The sequence below is a fragment of the Mauremys reevesii genome, linkage group 1, assembly GCF_016161935.1.
Source record: "Mauremys reevesii isolate NIE-2019 linkage group 1, ASM1616193v1, whole genome shotgun sequence".
NCBI lineage: Eukaryota > Metazoa > Chordata > Testudines > Geoemydidae > Mauremys > Mauremys reevesii.
The window spans coordinates 47533023-47548164 of NC_052623.1; the positions used below are offsets into that span (position 1 = coordinate 47533023).

At 40.3% G+C, this 15142-nt stretch overlaps 1 protein-coding gene across 4 annotated transcripts in view; it reads right to left on the reverse strand.

Annotated features, from left to right (window-relative positions):
- The window catches only part of LOC120387781 (mitochondrial intermediate peptidase), a 114479-nt gene that overhangs the window by 83632 nt on the left and 15705 nt on the right, over positions 1 to 15142 (reverse strand). For all 4 annotated transcript variants that reach the window (XM_039508933.1, XM_039508936.1, XM_039508942.1 and 1 more), the window contains exons 5-10: positions 15071 to 15134; positions 7439 to 7621; positions 6161 to 6317; positions 5683 to 5731; positions 4647 to 4707; positions 4000 to 4052 (exon numbers count right to left, since the gene is read on the reverse strand). In XM_039508933.1, coding sequence (XP_039364867.1) covers positions 4000 to 4052; positions 4647 to 4707; positions 5683 to 5731; positions 6161 to 6317; positions 7439 to 7621; positions 15071 to 15134 — 567 coding nt within the window. The remainder of the gene's footprint in view (positions 1 to 3999; positions 4053 to 4646; positions 4708 to 5682; positions 5732 to 6160; positions 6318 to 7438; positions 7622 to 15070; positions 15135 to 15142) is intronic.

Genomic DNA, 15142 nt, shown 5'->3' on the forward strand with positions numbered 1-15142 from the left:
CACTTTGCATAATTACAATAGGACCTCAGAGTTATATTTCATATTTCTAGTTTCAGATACAAGAAGGATACATTCATACAAATAGGATGAATACATACAGAAGAACATAACCATATTTACACTTATAAGCATATTTCTATAAGGCATTTTGGGGTACAATGTCACACTTAGTTCCATGCAAAAGTCTAATCACTAATATTCTGTGATGAGGGAATGAATTTCACTCTTTGGGCCTGAATCCCCATTGCCAGGTACTTTGTCTAGTCATTCCCCTTTATACAGTGATCTGGCAGAATTTTAAACCTAGCTTGCATAAGTGAAAGTTACTACAGAAGGAGCAGGGCAGTGGAGGATTCATAGATTCACAGGTAAAACCAGAAGGACTGTGATCATCTAATCTGATGATCTTCTGTATAACACATTTTAGGACTTCCCTGAATTACCTATTTGAACTACAGCATATCTTTGAGTAACACATCCAATCTTCATTTAAAAATTGTCAGTGATGGAGAATCCATCACAACCCTTGGTAAATTGTTCCAGTGGTTAATTACACATTTACTGTTACACATCTGAGCCTTATTTCCAGTCTGAATTTGTCTACCTTCAACTTCCCGCCACTGGATCCTGTTATACCATATGCTAGATTGAAGAAACCATTATCAGATTTTTGTTCCCTGTGTAGGTACTTATAATGATATATGATCAGGCCCTGAGTGCAGTATTTTTACTAGAAAACTATATGAGGTGGAAAAATGCCACCTACTTTTGTGTAAAATTCAACCAATTGAGCAAAACAGCGATAGTGTTCTAATCCAGAAATACCTCTCCTTCACTCTCCTGCATGTACTTTAGAAACATTTTGGTGAAAATATTCCTGGTCCCACGCGGTAGGGGTAAAGCATGCATAGGCCCCAGACCTGCACTGAAATCAATGGGGTTCAAGAGGGGTGCAGGGGTTCACTCTCACAGAGCCAGATGCAAGATAAGGGACTTAGTAAACTAAAAACAAAAACAAAAAAACAGATGTACATCCCCCAATGTCATGATCTGTTCTATTTTCAGAACTCCCTTCACCATGATAACCAGGCTGTCCTCTAAATGCAATAACCTCACCAGTTATTTTACAGTGCTTCACCAGGAACAATGCTTTTTCTCACAATACAAAAATGGGCAGGATAATCTATTTGTGACCAACATCACCACATTTTTATCTGTTCAGTCTCAGATTGGTAAACATGATTTTCAAAAAATACTTGACTCCGAAGAACATTTAACCTATCATTTAAATCAGATTCTGTACTAGATGACTGGAGGATAGCTAATGTAACACCAATCTTTTAAAAGGGCTCCCGAGGTGATCCTGGCAGTTACAGGCAAGTAAGCCTAACTTCAGTACCAGGCAAATTCACTGAAACTATAGTGAAGAACAGAATTGTCAGACACATAGACGAACATGATTTGCTGGGGAAGCGTCAACATGGCTTTTGTAGAGGAAAACCATGCTTCACAAATTTATGAGAATTCTTGGAGGGGGTCAACAGACTTGGACAAGGGTGAGCCAGTGGATACAGTGTACCTGGACTTTCAGAAAGTATTTAACAAGATCCCTCAGCAAAGGCTCATAAGCAAAGTAAGCAGTCATGAGATAAGATCCTCTCATGAATAGCAGAGTAGGAATAAATGGTCAATTTTTAAAAATGCAGAGAGGGGTAAACAGTGGTGTCCCCCAGAAATCAGTACTAGGACCAGTGCTGTTCAACATAAGAACAGCCATACTGGGTCAGACCAAAGGTCCATGTAGCCCCATATCCTGTCTTCCAACAGTGGCCAATGCCAGGTGCTTCAGAGGGAATGAAAAGAACAGGTAATCATCAAATTATCCATCCTCTGTCGCCTGTGACACTGCATCCCATATTCTTCATAGTTGTATGATAACGATTATGACATAATTATGATGCATTTTGTACAAGATATGTCTTGTGAGATGTCTATGGAAAAGTTATAATTATCCTATTTGTATGCATGTATCATTTTTGTATTTGAAGTTATTAATATTGATTATGTATCTGCATTACAGATGTAGTTACACCTGGGTGACACCCGCTGGGCAAGATGCTTCCAGTCTAGACAGCTGGTTGTGAAGGGCCTATTCAAGGTAATGGGCCATTAGGAGAAGCTTATCCCCCACCTGGTGAGCCTTCCTGGAAACGCTCCAGACAGCCTATGGATGATGGCTGCTATGACGCAGCAAGACATGCAAGGGCATGTGACCAGACCAAATGACACTGAACTCCATTTTGGTACCTGTATTTTTCCACAAGCTGGACTGGAAACTGAACTTCAAACAAAGGATACCCGCCATATAGAAAAGCTATATCAGGTGGGGAGTGACATCATCTCTGGGCCTCACTCCCCATACAAGAAAACTCTGGAAACACCTGAGGAACAAAGACTGAACTGGGGGAAATCCTGGGCCCAGGCTACAGGGATTTCTAGCCTGTGTATGGAAACTTGGTGGACTGCTTGTATTGTCAGTCAGGGTGAGAAACTGCTAATTCAAATCCTATCCCTCTAGTATGTTAGACTTAGTTTGTACTTTTGTTCATTTGCTAGATAATCTGCTTTGATCTGTTTGCTATCACTTGTAATCACTTAAAATCTATCTTTTTATAGTTAATAAACTTGTTTTATATTTTATCTAAACTAGTGTGCCTTTAAATTAAGTGTCTGGGGAAAATCTCAGCTTGGTTAACACAAGCTTGTTGTGCATCTCTTTCCCACATAGAGGGGAGAGCAAATTATATTAATGAGCTTACTTTGCCCAGGTCCCTGTCCAGTGTCAGACGTTATAATTCTGGGTTTATACTCCAGCAGGGGTGCAAGGCGGGGGGAGCTGGGAAATTGGCTGTCTGCCCTTGAGTGGCTTAGGTAAAGCATGCAGGTAACTCAGTTGGATGTGTGGTGCACACTCAACCTGTGGAACTCGTTGCCAGGGGATGTTGTGAAGGACAAAACTATAATGGGGGTTTAAAAACGAATTAGCTAAATTCGTGGAGGATAAGTCCATCGATGCAACCCCATACTCGGGTTGTCAGAGGCTAGGGACACCCAAAAGCTGGGAGTGGACATGAGTGGATGAAACACTCAATGACTGCCTGTTGTGTTCAGTCCCTTTGAAGCACCTGGCATTGGCCACTGTCGGAAGACAGGATACTGGGCTAGATGGAGCATTGGTCTGACCCAGTATGGTTGTTCTTATGTTAATACAGATCATTAACCCTTATCCATTGGAAGCCATCATGTGTTTCCACAAATCCTGTGTTTGGGATTGGCTTAGATCTGAAATGGGGAATTTAGACACTTGGAAATATATGCATATACAGATTTCTGATCGCCTCCATAGTGCAATTATAATTTCAGCTTTCCGGTAGGTGAATACTGGAGCATTGTGAAACATTGCTTTCACACTGAGAGGCAGCTGGTATAGAAGAATGAGAAGAGAGTTGATAATCAGAAGCCCAGATTTCTGACCCCTTTTCCTGAGGCTTGGAGCAAATCACTTCAACTATACCTGTTTCCCTCATGCAAAAGAAAGGTGAATGCAGACTTTGCATTCAATGGCCATTATGATTATTTTACACTATTGCATTAAGCTAAGAAATATTACACAATAAACGTAATAAACAATATTAAGTTGAGTAAGAAATCTATCTGTTCTGAAACTGGTTACTTCATTATCTCATATCCCCAAAGAGGTTTTTTGTCTGTAAAGCCAAATATCAAAGAAAAGGGAATAGACGCAAACATTGATAGGCATTGCGGCTGCAGAGAAGAATATCAACCGCCCCTACTAATACTCGTGATTTTTATCTTATTAAAGCACAGCCTTATAGAAAGAAATCCTGTGTATATTTATGGATTCCATTACCCCTGTTGCAAGGGCTTGGAATGAACACTCTCACATTTACACTGCTAGCACATATCTAAGGAACTTACCTCTCAGCACGCAGGACACCACTGTAATAGGGATGATCCCAAGGCATCAATTTCTGAAACATAAGATTTCAACTTGTAATTACCGCAATGAAAACCAAGTGAATCAAAGACAAAGATCTCACTTTCTTTACATAACTCAGTATGTTTATCACTTCTATAGTCACAGCACTCTAAAATGTAATGGAAAGCATCTGATTCCCAAATTCATAAACCTTAAACTATGGATTATGAGTCAGATTTTCAAAAGCGGACATGTAAAGAAAACCTATTCACATGCAAAATCAAGGTTTGAGTGTGGAAGGATCAGGCACGACACTAGGAAAATTGAGAATGCACACTTCTGAAAAAATAAACGGCCATATTTTAAAAACTGAAAACATGTTTAACATGCTCAAAACCAACCACTACATTTTCCACCTTAGTTTTTGGTTATCACATGCATCATTCTGTTAAAACCAATAGCTGACGGTTGGTTTTAATACTAGAAACAGCTATTTAAAACCAAAACGATCTGAAACTAAAAGAGCATGTATCTATCAACATGCAACTCATATTACAATTGTAAAGACTGAAATTATTTTCCTTATCTGATGTCAGGCTACATCATAGTATATAAAATAAAAAGAAAATAGCACAATATAACTTACTGAATTTTGGGGATTTAGTTTCATCTTCATCCCTTCCATCATTTCAAAATCTTTTAGAGTTCTGTAAAAAAGAATTTCACCCTTAAAGTTTTAATTAAAGGGTATTTTAGCCAGTGTAGTACAGTATAATGGCAATTGATGCTTTATTGTCTGTAATATATAGGGTGACCAGACAGCAAATATGAAAAATCTGGATGGGGTTTGGGGTAATAGAAGCCTATAGAAGAAAAAGACCCAAAAACTGGGACTGTCCCTATAAAATCAGGACATCTGGTCACCCTAGTAATGTACAGTACAAATGCATTCCCTACTACTACCAACTGCCTATGATGCGTCAGAGTTGGGCTGTGATCTGAAGAACCACAGGCAGCTCATCCACTCTGCTCCGCCCACTCCAGGTACTCTCAAGGTCCTACTTTTCCCTCTCCTTCTCTCCCAAACAATCCTGCTGCCCCATCTTCCCCCCCAACCTCCATATTCGTGTTCAACCACCATTCCACTCCGCATGATGATGATTCTTTTTGCACTGGAGGAACCATAGGGGGTAGGGTAGGATGATCAGCTTTGTGTGGGGAAAATCAGGGGTGATAATGGACGTAGGGCATATGGAAGGGAAGCCCACTGCTTTAGTACTTGATCAGTGGATCCCTGTGAGGCTACCTGGGCTCCCTAGAATTTTTGTTTTCACTCTTATGCACTCTGTAATCTTCTTTTACAGTAGGAGTCACACCAGAACTGTGGATTACACTCAAAAAAATCTGGAGAATGACTTATTTCCTACTTCCATTTCCCACCACATGTGACAGTATGACAATATAAATATTTGTTAATCTTTACATCATGCTTTTAATTTAATATAAGAAAGTTAATATTTTAATCAAGATCTGAGAGAAATTAATATTTCAGTAATAACCTTAGAGGAATTTTCTAAATGCTCAAATTATTGGTAACCGGAGTCTTGTCTTGCATCAAAAGACCTATGCTCTTGAAATTAAAATGGGATTTTTTTAAATAAGTAAATGAAAAATAGACTCACCGTTGAAACAATCTGTCAGAAAGTGTTTCAAGAAATTGCATTACCTTCTCTGGAAATATGAAATGAAGGGAAATTACTAAACAAAATGATGATGTCATTTAAATATATTAGTTCACATCAAGAAGCAAACAATATTTCCTTCCTAGAGCAAGCCTGGTTTAAACTTATCTACTGAAATGATGACACAGAAATCAGAAACTGTACATGTATATCAAGGCAAAATCAGATGTGATAATCATGGCTTTTAGTTACCTAAGCCATGAACATCGAGTAGTGAATTGTGTAGATTACAGTGACTGTTCAAATTAATATTCGCTCTTATTGAAAAATATAAATATTTCAGTTGACAACATATAACTAAAATAAGACTCTCCAGTGCAACAACTGTATTAACAGCTGACAAGTTAAACTACCTACATTTTTCCTCATGCCTGACACAAGTCACATCTTATCATTTCTGAACATACATGTACTTTACCTGGAGTTCTAGCCATTGTTCCCTGAAGAGCCCTGTGGGCAAAGGTGTTATAGCCAACTAACTGTGCCAGATGGTTTCTGCTGGTAAGCAGTTCCTCTAAGCAGCGCAGTTGCTCAGCATTTGGGTAAAGAAAAATTTTATAAGCAGCTTCTCGTACCTAACACCAGAAGAAAAGAAATGGTCTCATAATAGCATAAATCACAAACGAAACAGTTCAATTCCTCCCAAACCAATGAAAGGCCAGGTATCACAGCCACAATGCTTTCAGATTAAGCAATCCTTTATATAAAGTCTATCTAAAAAAGAACAGCAATGATATCCTCCTGTTACCCATTAGAAAAAGGGATAAGGACAGCCTGCCCGCTTTCCCTCTTAATAATTGTGTTCTTCTTACAACCCTTGACAAGCTCATCCAACAACATCAGGTGTATGTACCAACTGGTGGAACACAAAACAATATTTTACCATATGTAGATTTTATTTATGGAAGAGGACACTGTTTAAACAAGCCCTGTTCCACCCTACCATATTATCCTCCGCATTTTTAAGTGTCTAATGCAAAATTAATATGAGAAAAAGCAAAAAATAACCCTAAACTTCAATTTGGATGGCAACGCTGCTGAACAACAACTACATGAAATCATCATTATTAAAACACTTGGATGTGAATTTTTCTCATTAAACTGACAAGTTACATACTGAATTCTACACCTGAACTAGAAAAATACAAAAAGAACTTGAAGAATAGAACTTATCTGTATCCCGAAAGGATAAAAGTAACATGTTTAAAAACCATTTTCTGCCTTTTGAGCAATTACTTGACTACATAAACTGAAGATTCTAAAGTGTTGTGAGAATTTCTTTCCTGAAACTCAAATTTGGACCCACACTCAGAAAAATGGGAGCCATTCCAGGCAGGTTTTAAAGTGGAAATTTAAATTTAGAAAGATGCTATCAGGGAAATTCAGTGAAGAATGGGGGTATGATTTTGAGCGTTTAAAAATAGTCTTGGTAACGTGGGTTCAGCTATTCTCCTTAGTTTACCCTGATAAATATTAACAGCCTTACGTGAAACAGTCTGAAAAGGTATTATTAATGCTTTTGCTCTAACTGAAGTCTTTTGAGAAAAGCATCCACAGAGAGCACTAAAAATCTTAACCCTCAGTTCCTATTTTCTGTTTTTTAGCTGTTGGCACGCTTGTGTCATCTAGTGTCAAAATCACTGAGATGCACCTTTGTATTAAACGATGTGCTATAGAAAACTTAGACAATACATACCAGATCATCAGAACAGTCTGCCTGCAGACCAGTGATTTGTATGTAATTGCCTTCAACTGCAAAGTTATAGCGAATGTGTTCTGGTAAAATATGCTTGTCAATCTTGTTGGGCAGATGAGCTCCAATAAGAAACTGATTACATAAATCCAATATTTTGATGTTGAGGTCCACTGCCTTTTTACGCTGTAATTAGGAAAAATAAAGCAAAAGATACACATTCACTTAAAATACAGTTCAAGTAGCTCTCAGTTTTCCACAGTATTAAGCTATGTTTGCACAACTAAATCAAATCATGATCTATTCCCAGCAAATACTTACTTACTTAGGATCAGGCATATGACGTTAAAGAAATCCTAATTTAGGGCTGATCCTGTGCAACTGAAGTCAATGGGAGCCATACCACTGTCTTCAGTGAGAATGAAATCAGGTGGTGTACATATATGCATTATACATGCTTGTCTTCCAGAAGAAAAAATATTCTCTCTCACATTTCTGCCGTGGTAACAATGCATGAAAAATCAAAACAAGTTTATAAAAAACAGAAGTTTGGAATGTTTTACACTACTTTTGCTAAACAATTGGTAAATATACCTCTACCCCTATATAACGCGACCCGATATAACACGAATTCGGATATAACATGGTAAAGCAGTGCTCGGGGGGCTGTGCACTCCAGCTTCGATATAATGCGGTTTCACCTATAACGCGTTAAGATTTTTTGGCTCCCGAGGACAGGTTTATATCGGGGTAGAGGTGTACTTCAAAAATGCTGGTATATTCCAATTATTTTGTAAATAACTGAAGGGAAAGAGAGATTTTCAGTAATGGAGGAAATCAAGGAGACGTCAGCTAGAGAAGCAGGTCCCACTGCTTTCTTGTGTGAAGCTAACTAATCACCACACAATTCTGACTCTCCTATTATTATGTAGATTGTGGCACTGCCCAAAGACCACAACGTGCTAGGTGCTGTACAAACATATAGGAAGACAGCCCCTGCCCTGTTATGATCTAAGGCCTCGATCCTGCAAACACTTATATATGCACTTAACTTTACTACTGAGAATAGTCCCATTGATGTCAATGGGACTACGCACTTAGACACATGCTTAACTTTATTAATGTGTCTGTAGGATCTGGGCCTAAATAGACAAAGCCTGGGGGAAGGAATATAGCATAGTGGTAAAGTGACCAGGATGACCACAGAAACATGTCTTGGAACTCCCATATCCTCTTCTTCAAAAGCATATTTGTTTTATTTATGTTCCAAATGCTTAGGGTTTCTTGAGGGGGGCAAATAAGTTGATGTGGGGAGAGGAAGGGATTGTTTGGAGTCTGACAGAGGGAAGAAAATTGATGGGGGAAATGAGTAGAAGGGGGAAAGGACAGTTAGCAGGAAGAATGAAAAGGGGAAATAAGCACAATGTGCAGAAATGTGAGAGAAACTGGACCGTTGAAGAGCTGTAGTGATACAAAGGGGCAAAATGTAGTGTGACTAATAACCAGTGGCAACACAAGTGAGAAATAAAAGATCATTCCAGCTGCTGCTGCTGTATCCATGTGAATGGAGGAAAAGACGGCTGAGTCCACTGTTCTGAGTGTCTTTCTAGGTCCAGGAGCAGAGAGGCTGGAAGGCCCTGAATTCCCCTTGCATTCCTGCCTGTAGCTGACACTGACTGCTTTAGGGAAGCAGCCCTGATAGTCCTGGAGTTTTCATAGCTTGTCCCATGCAAGCTTCTCCTAGTTGCTAACATTGTTCCCCATGTGGAGGATAAAGGGCAAGTTGCTGGGCCAGGTGGCCCCAGGCAGATACCTCTGAGTTCACTGAAGGATCCAGAGAACTCAACATTACTGACTTTATCCCCTTGTTTTCTGCTGTTACATCATATTATAGATACCTAGGCTACATTAAATATTTCCCCTTAGTATTACTTTTCCATTAAGTAAGTTCTGTAGCTGCCAAAGGGATGCTACATGATGTGAATAAGAGGGAAGATGCCCACAAGATGGTCTCTCTATCAAGATGTGGGCCACACTAGGAAAATATTTGAAAACCCATAGCCTGAAATGTATAATACAGCCTAATCCAAAAGGGATCACAATAGTCACTACAACCTGCTATCTGCCCAGATCATAAGAAAATTAAATATATAATATGGTCTGGACTGACTTATTCTAAATCCTGATGTGACCAACAGGGGGCTTTTGGAAATACTATCCATAGTTTAAAGTAATGAACAAGTCAAGAGGTGATAAAAAGAATATTATCTGTAACTCTTGTTCTCAGAAGGCATGCAGATGTAATAGATCCCTGCTGTGGCCTATGAATATGACTTCCTCCTGTTGGAAACAGCAGTGAGACTAACGTGTTCCTGTCCCAGAGGTCGTGAATGCCTGACGATGGATTGAAAAAGAACTAAGTCTGAGTAAAGAGAGACAGGGGGAATATGCATGCTGTTGTAAGGTGGATAATACTGTTAATTGTAATCAGGCTATCATTATCACTGCACTTCCTCACCCAGGTTCCATTAACACTCTTAACCACAGCTCATCACATGAAAATGTACACATACAAAGTAAGACAAAGCAACGAGCCACTCCAGAGATGGAGCGTGCTCTAGTGGCACCAAGGCGAATATTGGAGCGATATATCTCACAGGAATGGGAGAAGAGGATCTGACTCTAGGGTGTGTTGTCCAAACACATCAACTTGAAACCAACACAGTAGACTTGGACTGGTTTCAAGAAGCAGACACAGTTATAAGTTACATAGAGGGAAATGTAACAACATATGGAGATTAGACTGGCAGGGTGGAATTTGCTGACTTGCAGAATAAGTGGAGTGTGTCTATTCGCATTTGTAACATTCAAGTAAAAGATACAAGAACATATACAGGGACTTGGTCTATAACCCCAAGCACCAGTAAACGTATCTACCACGTGCAGGTCTGTGAAGATGCCTGTCCAACAACAGCTCCAACAGTCCCAACATCACCTTCTCCCAGGAATCCACCCACTGACCTGCCCAAAGGAGTGAATGTCCCACCATGCAGCCATGGCCTAGCTCAGGAATCTTCCTACACCCTACTGCAGACTATATGTTAGAAAATGTAGGATGGATTTATGTGCCACCGACACTTAATTTTGGCAGTATGACCATGCCAAGGAAGTGCCCCAAACACTGTAATGAGTGGTTCAATTCAGAAGTAGAAAGGCAATTACAATTTTGGAAGGGAACTCAAATGGCCCGGTCACAGGGTCCCATGCAGGCTCTCCTACTTTTGGGCCTGCACCCTGTGTTTAGGCTGGTATTATAAAGAGTCTTCCACGCCTCTTTTTGTTGGATTACCCCAGGGTCTTTATTTACAGTGCTTGTGCAGTTCCCAGATCCCCCAACAGTTAGTGCCCCATAGACCCTCCCCAGGGTCTCCTGGCCCTTGAGGCTTCCTTGTTGGCAAGGAGACAGAGATGCTGCCCTCCTGTCTCCTCCCAGGCAAGCCCCCTCACTGAGGTTTGCCCAGGGCTTTTATAGCCCTCTCCTGCTCCAGCCCAGCTGTCACTACTTAGCTCAGTATGTTCCTCTGAGCCAGCTCTTGTTAGGGCTTGCAGCTGGGCTCCCTGCTGAGTACCTACACCTGTAGGTACACCTTTCTGGCCAGAGAGCAGGCTGCAGTCAGCATTTTGGCAGGGCTTTAAAGGGGGTTTTACCCCTACCAAGCCACAAGCCCCATAACATGATAGGGAGAAAAGAGACTTATTAGGAACAGCACTGGGAGGTTCCAGCCTTGGCATGTCCACATGGAATTCTGCAGATATTGAAAATCTTAACTTAAAAATAAACCCTTTGGTGAGTGGAATAGGCAAAGCAGTGAAGACAGGGGGAGGTATTAGCAGTCTATTACTAGACCAGCATGCAATCACTATTGATAATATGCATTTGATTGCTCAAGGATTTAGCCACTTGAATTCTACCATTCTATCTCTTATTAACAGCATACAAAATAATGATGTTTCATTGGCAGTTGCTTGTACAGCTTATGGCAGTAGAATAATTGAAATAGTACAACAAAGTTTGTTGCAATTACAGTTTCAGAATTGGCCACGGATATTAGACCACATGGCCATCTTAAACCAAATACCGCAACAAGGCATTAATCATATTGAATCAATATTTTTACAATTTGCTAAATTTGATAGAGTTCCACAATGGGACCAAGAAGACAGCAAAAGCGTGTACCTCATGATGGTGGTCCCTCGATGGCTGCAAGAGCCAGTTAAGGTATACTACACAAATAGTGTGGGAACATTTGTAAATAAGAAATATGGACAGCATTATCCTTCTGTGTGCTTAGTCACTGAAACTGGCTCAGAAATTAATCAAGCCTGTTGCACTAAACATAATGGATGGTGGCTGTGTGAGTGCTATGCCACAATTGACATTAATTGTACAGGGAAAGGTTGGGCTCGGTTAGTACAAAAAGAACTGGTTAAGGAGGTGATACGCATCCAGGACTTGGCCTGTGTTATAGGCTATCATAATTTTTCTATTAATGGAAACGTTTGCCGTACAAGTGATGCTGGGTTCTCTGTGCCTGTCACCAATACTATCCAAATAGGAACCCATGCCTTCTGGCCAAGAATCAAAGGTAATACTGTCACAGAAACAATCACTCCATATGAACACTTACAAGATTTATTGATTAACTTATCCCCCCCAATGAAACTCTTGAAGTTGGATATACATGAGTTGGTAGCAAGAACTAAAGAATCATTGATACCAAAAACTCAGTTGATCTAGCAGCAATTGACTGAAATAGAAAATGTAGAAAAAGAGGTGGAAACACCATGGTGGGCAATTCCAGAGGATGTGACCTTACATCCAGTGGTCCGAATCCTTAGCATAATCTTGATGGGAATCCAGGCACTAATAGTTGTTGCCCTCATGGGAATGTGCTATTACATGGTACATCAAACTAAGAAAGCGAAGCTACAGCGTCGAATGAAGAAAGGGATGGAAATAGCAGCTAATACTGCTGTGGTACGACCAAATAATTATTTTAAGGAGTAAGGCGTTACGGTAGTATGCTATATAACACATAACATATCTATCTATGAATAATCATAGCAGTTATCTACATATATATCCATGTACTCATATACTCATCCAGTATTAACCTTCATATATTCTCATTTACCAACAAACATATATACTGATATATAGCCATATAATCATATCCATATACTTAGATATCTGTATGCTTTGGATATTTATCCTATCCTCACAAAGCCCTCAGGTGACCAACAGGCCATGGCATGTCTTTTAACAATGCTGACACATACACAAACCCCGCACATCTATATCAGGTCCTGGGCCTAACGTTCCCAGGCCCACGATAAGGGACTAAAATTAACTGGATAATAAAATATATCAGTCGTACGAGGGAATATGCAGACTGAATGACGGATGGGGCATGAGTGTATGGATGGTAAAATGGGATAGCCACATGACAGTGTTTAGCCCACTAGGTTGTCCTTAGTCCATACATTATGCTTTTCCGGGACGATGGGTAAACATCCTCCCCTTAAAAAGACAAAAAGTGGGGGAATGTAGTAAGATGAGGCCCTGAAACATAAACTCTTCTATCAAAGGCCCAGTCTGAGGCCTGAAGCCTGAACCAAAGTACCAGGCATTGCTAAGCAAAAGCTGGGCTGTGAGCCAGAGGCAGGTCCCACTCACAGAAGTTGGCAAGAAGAGGGCTGCTAGACGCAGGTGCATCCACTCATAAGTGCTCATAAGAGGAACTTGTGCCAAGATGGTATCAGAACACTCCACAGAGATATGAGGAACAGGCAGGTGCATCTTAAAGACAGGGTCAAAAGAACAGCATGATGGATAGATGTTTGTTTGAAACAACATGATCAAAGTGGGAGACAGCACCCTAATGAGCCAAGGGGCTGTACCTCAATACATCAGTAGGGATGAGTAATCTGTCCTGTAGCTGTATAAAAATAGGTCCCGGAGTGCACATCTTTGTCTGGCCTAGGGGGCAGTGGAAAGTCCCGCCACTGACTGAGTCGGTCCATTGCTGGGGGCATAAATTTGTAGTATGTCTTGTAGAGTCTACGGGAAACTATTACTGTGCTTCATTTGACAATAAACCTGGCTCGGGTTCCTTCGTACCTTACTACAGTCGGTGGTCTTTGGTGGTTCTCTCAGGGTTTGCTGTGTCAGCTCTCTGCACAGAACTGGGGCAGCACACAGAGGGAACATGCATGCAGCCGACTGTTATCATCATCGAACAAGAGCAGAGAACCACACCAGTAGCTACTGACAACACCTCCAACAGTCTGTTTCTTTGTCAAGTAAAAAAAAGCAAACTTATCCCAACTCTGTGGGGATCTATTATAAGTTACATCCTGTAACTGGCGTTCTCAGAAGGCATTTTGTTAATTCCAAAAGAAATGGATTATAAAAGATCCCCACTCCTGGAGAATTAAAAAAAAGCTCAACTACACAAGACGCAACAAGATATTACAAAAGACAACATTCAACATACATGTTTCAAAAGGGATGAAAAAATGCCACTGCAGCCACAGCAGCAATAAAATGTTTACAGTACATTCTAAACAGATAAATATACTATATATGAAAAAATCCAAAGAGAAACCAACCTCTAAAGACATTCTGAAGAAAACATTCATGATACCTAGGAGGACAGGAGAGCTGAGGTATTCTCAATCTTAAATTCTTTAACACAAAGAGACTGAAACCTAAATTTGTGCCAGGAAGCTGAATCCAAGCAAGAATGCCCTGTAGACATGCAGAGAAAGCAGCATGTGGCATTCCAGCAAATCTTAGGAAAAGATCAGAAATTCACTATGGATGGCAACATACCTCTAACCAAGTGCACCTTAATATGAACTCAAAATCGCAGGACTTGCAAGGAACCTCGACTGCTAGAAACTCAAAAATTATAGGAGATTTCCTCATGCAGAGATACGTCATGAGTACCAGGAACATTTATGGACACCCAGCCCAACATCTCCAACATATTACTAGCTCAGATCTGCTAGCTCTGTCAAATCAGTCTTGGACTCTTGCAGGGAGAGAGACATACTGACACACAACTTGGAGGCTCTACAGTCACGGCTCTATAGTCACTAAAAATCTTAGGTTGTGGCACAGATATGTGGTTTGATTCCTTCGGAAGTGCTGCATTTGAGTAGCTTGTTAACCAGATAACTGGATGCATGTTTTTCCCACCCTGTGTAGCCACATTGTTGAAACAACTAGCCATTTCACAAAAATTGTACTGTGCAGATACGAACCCAAATGGCAGATCTAAGAGTCCAGAGGCCCTGCTTGTAACTCTCTGTAGCACAGGACTGAGTAACAAGGCAGTCTGGAGAGTGAAGGCTGAACTAGACTCTGGAAAGTTGTACAGGACACTACAAATCCAGCCACTTGATAGTTAATGACAAATAGGTTTTTTAGAAGGCTGAGCTCCACTGACTTCCAGAACATTCAGGGGCGCAACTCAGCACAGAATTCCATTACATATGCCCTGCATTTTGCTATCTGCTTTTAAAAGTCAGGCAAACATCTATTCACATATCACAGACAAAAAAAATTACCTTTTCTTCATCCAAATGAATACCACTGATTTCGAAATCGAACATAAAAAGTTCTGCCACTTGCCTAAAAAT